This window comes from Trypanosoma rangeli (assembly GCF_003719475.1).
Source record: "Trypanosoma rangeli strain AM80 chromosome Unknown Tra_15.4_contig_00429, whole genome shotgun sequence".
In the NCBI taxonomy this organism is placed as follows: Eukaryota; Euglenozoa; class Kinetoplastea; order Trypanosomatida; family Trypanosomatidae; genus Trypanosoma; species Trypanosoma rangeli.
The window spans coordinates 127-3492 of NW_021706170.1; the positions used below are offsets into that span (position 1 = coordinate 127).

Consider the following 3366-nt stretch of genomic DNA (forward strand, 5'->3'; position numbering starts at 1 on the left):
ACGATTGCGAAGCCCAAAGAACTGACCTGTGTCTTGTGAAGTAATAATAATTGATAATAAAACGCCAAGCAAAATGAAAAAAAAAAAAAAAACATCTACGCCCCGCTGCAAAACACCCTCCGCACATCTCTCTCCCCGGCCACGTGTGCACATTTGCCTGTTACGCAGCCAAAAATTAAAAAATCCTTTCAAATTAATTGCGCCCGATTGCAAATACTCCCGTCGCAGTGGGCCTTTTCCCCTCTCCACCGGCATTGGCCCATTTATTCGCGCCTGCCCTCGGAGGAAAAGGCCCAAAGCCTTAAACCAAAATCAGGTTGAGGAGAAACGGGGTTTTCCTTTTGCCTCCTTGCGCCGCTAAGTACCAGAGACGTGCGTGGTGGCCAGGCAACTCCCCCGCCGAGAACACGCACACGTCAGCACAATTCAGCAATCACATACCCTCGCGGTACACCCGCCGAGACCACTTCTTGTCAAAGACGAGCTCTGCATTCATTTTTGCCTTTATCTCCGCGGTGATGTAGAGGTAGTCCGCGTCGCAGGTCTGGCAGGTATCAATGTCAATGTCCGCCTCCCATCCGGGCCGCCCCATTTTCATCTTCTGCGTGATGTTGTACTTTGCGGAGAGCGGGTCCTTGTTGGAGAGTCGCAGCTCTCGCCTCAGATTGTGCTCCACGGTGGTGTTAATCCCGTCAAAGCGGTAGACACCCTCGCCGAAGACGCCGCCCACACCATCTGTGATGCACGTCCACTCGTCCTTGACGATGTCGTACGCGATGGAGCGATCCACAAACCCCCCGCGCAGGACCGTGAGGGGGGTGGGAGAGGCCGTCTCCGGCTGCGGGTTCGGACCAGCGATAGCCGGCCCCCGGTACGTGGGGAGTACCAACGCGGCGGTGCTGAGGTCCAACGCCAAGGTGTTGATCTCAGGCGACACCCAGAACGTTGGCCAGTGGCTGTTCGCCAGCGAAAGCCGCACGCGATGACCTCTGCTGAAGCGATGGGCGCAGTAGTTCAGCAGGACTTTGACACGAACCCGCTTCCCCTCCCGAAGGTATTCAATTTGCTCATCACCCGCAGCCTGCGTCAGGTTTCTCACGCCAAAGGAAACGCGGCTCACAGCACCGTCCGGCGCGACATCGCTGAGCTGCGCAAACAGCATCGCCTTTGGCTTGTCACATGTTAGCTCCACCTCGAAGGTGGGGCGCCCCAAAATATCCACCTCCTCCTGCAGCTCCGTGCCCTGAAAGACCATCGACATGCCGTCATCCATGCGCTGGTCCGCGGGAGTTTCACCCGAAACCCCAGCACCCATCCACTCGCCGGCAAGCAGGCCATGGTTCAACGGAGTTTTGAGCAAAGCGGGGGACGATTCCGGTCGCGCGACGTGAGCCGCGTCCACAAGGCGACCGTATTCAAGTCGCATCGTCGCGTTGGTAACATCTTTGGAGGGCCATGCCTCTACCCCAACCCAGTGGCCCTCGCTGACTGGGCGATGAGCATTCGGTTCCATGTAATACTCCATCCAAGCCTGGATCATTGGGCCATCCATCACGTTATTCTCCTTCCCTTTTAGCCAACGGTCCCACCACTTCACAGCCTCCTGCAAAAATCCAATTGCCGGCTGTGGGGTGCCATCCTGCGGGTAAACGTGTGCCCAGGGCCCCACATATCCCTTGCGGGGAACCTTCAGTTTTGATAGCAGGTTAAAGACGGCATTTGTGTAGGCGTCCGCCCAGCCACCCGCAGCCAATACAGGCACCTGAATGGCATCGTAGTTTTCGCAGACCGAGCCGTGCTTCCAGTAGTCGTCGTACTTTTGATGCTCCGCCCAGTCCGCAATATTGATGGGCATGTGCTCCAAGCGCTTCAGCCACATTTCCTTCCAACGGTCCCCAACAATTTCTGGATCGACAGGACGTGACTGATATGCCAGCATAATGGAGCCCCACCAGAAGTTGTCGTTGAGGAGGCAACCACCCTGCCAATGAATGTCATCGGTGAAGCGGTTATCGGTGAAGCCGACGACAATGATGGCTTTTAAAGCCACTGGACTGCGCGCTGCGACCTGGAGAGAATTGAAGCCGCCCCAAGACTTCCCCATCATACCAACACTGCCATTGCACCAGGGCTGTCTACTGATCCAGTCAATGACCTCCACCGCATCGTCTTGCTCCTGCTGCAGGTACTCGTCGTGCATAAGCCCATCCGATTCACCGCTGCCACGTATGTCCACACGACAAACTGCGTAGCCATGGCCCGCAAAGTAGCCGTGCATGGGCTCGTCCCGCGCACGTGTACCGTCACGTTTGCGGTACGGGATATACTCCAATATGGCCGGTTGGGGCACCTCATCCGCTGGAAGCCACAACCGGCACGAAAGCCTCGTGGCATCCCTCAGCTGGATAAACACATTTTCGACTGTTTTGAATTTAGTTGGAAGCGTTGAAACGACAACCTTCTGCATCGCACTTGCTAAATCGCCAGTGGAACCTGCTCCTACAACTTTCACCCTTTGACTCGGCTACCAACGGGTGGTTTTGTCTGCTTAAAAACTCAAATTTAAACTAAAACGTTCTCTTTCAACCGCGGGCATGCGCGGACGCGTGGAACGAATTGCGTTGCATGCAAGATGGGGGAGAACAACGCAAATAGACGGAAATGGAAAAGAGGCGTAGTTCACGACCACATGCCGCCCAAGCATACAAAACAAACACGAAGGAACGGAGAGAGATACAGAGAGAGACAAAGAAAGATGTAGAGAGAGGCCCCGGGATGAAGGGGGAAAGGCATTGGCAGAGCCTTGTGCTGCCGCCCCCTTCAGCACTCATCAGCGCTCAGTGACCGTCGTAAATCCCCAAGTTCTTCATGATGCGCGAGAGGACAGCCGTGTCCTCAATCACCCGGTAGTGATGTAGACGTGTGTACAGGCTGGCGTGCCCCTTCACGGCCTTCCGAAGCTCCATCGTGTAGCGCACAATGTTTCGCATCGGAACGATTGCCTTCACCGACCGCCCACCGTCTTGGACATCCACCGTGACGGCCTTACGTTCGTTCAGGGAGCCCACAACCCCGCCAATGTAGGCTGCCTCAGAGAGGTGCACCTCCACCTCCATCATCGGCTCCATCGCGGCGAGCTTAGCTTTGGAAGCAGAGCGAAGCAGCTGCAGCACAAGCGAGCGCGCCGCCTGCTGCAGCGGGCCCTCCACCAGCTGCGTGCTACCGAACTTTTTGAACGCCGTCAAAACAACCTGCACGCCGTGGAGAGGAAGACCAGCAAGAGGACCCATGTGGGAGCAATCCGTAACTGCGCTGGAAAACACATCGCTGAGGAGCCGCAGTTCCTCCTTCGCATTCCGCTGGTGA

At 56.3% G+C, this 3366-nt stretch overlaps 2 protein-coding genes across 2 annotated transcripts, besides 2 other annotated features; both read right to left on the reverse strand.

The window, feature by feature from the left end:
* The first annotated feature begins 70 nt into the window (after nucleotides 1-70).
* Nucleotides 71-92: a microsatellite.
* Nucleotides 93-433: 341 nt separating this feature from the next.
* On the reverse strand, nucleotides 434-2467 carry TraAM80_08537 (putative X-pro, dipeptidyl-peptidase,serine peptidase,Clan SC, family S15; the record flags this gene model as incomplete). Its single annotated transcript, XM_029385282.1, has 1 exon — nucleotides 434-2467. One exon carries the CDS (start codon nucleotides 2465-2467, stop codon nucleotides 434-436), a length of 2034 nt encoding a protein of 677 aa, XP_029234891.1.
* A 259-nt stretch (nucleotides 2468-2726) lies between these two features.
* Nucleotides 2727-2767: a sequence feature (GA-rich).
* Nucleotides 2768-2837: 70 nt separating this feature from the next.
* On the reverse strand, nucleotides 2838-3365 carry TraAM80_08538 (elongation factor G2-like protein; the record flags this gene model as incomplete). Its single annotated transcript, XM_029385283.1, has 1 exon — nucleotides 2838-3365. A coding segment is annotated over one exon (528 nt), but the record flags the coding sequence as incomplete, so codon positions are not given.
* Nucleotide 3366: the final 1 nt, after the last annotated feature.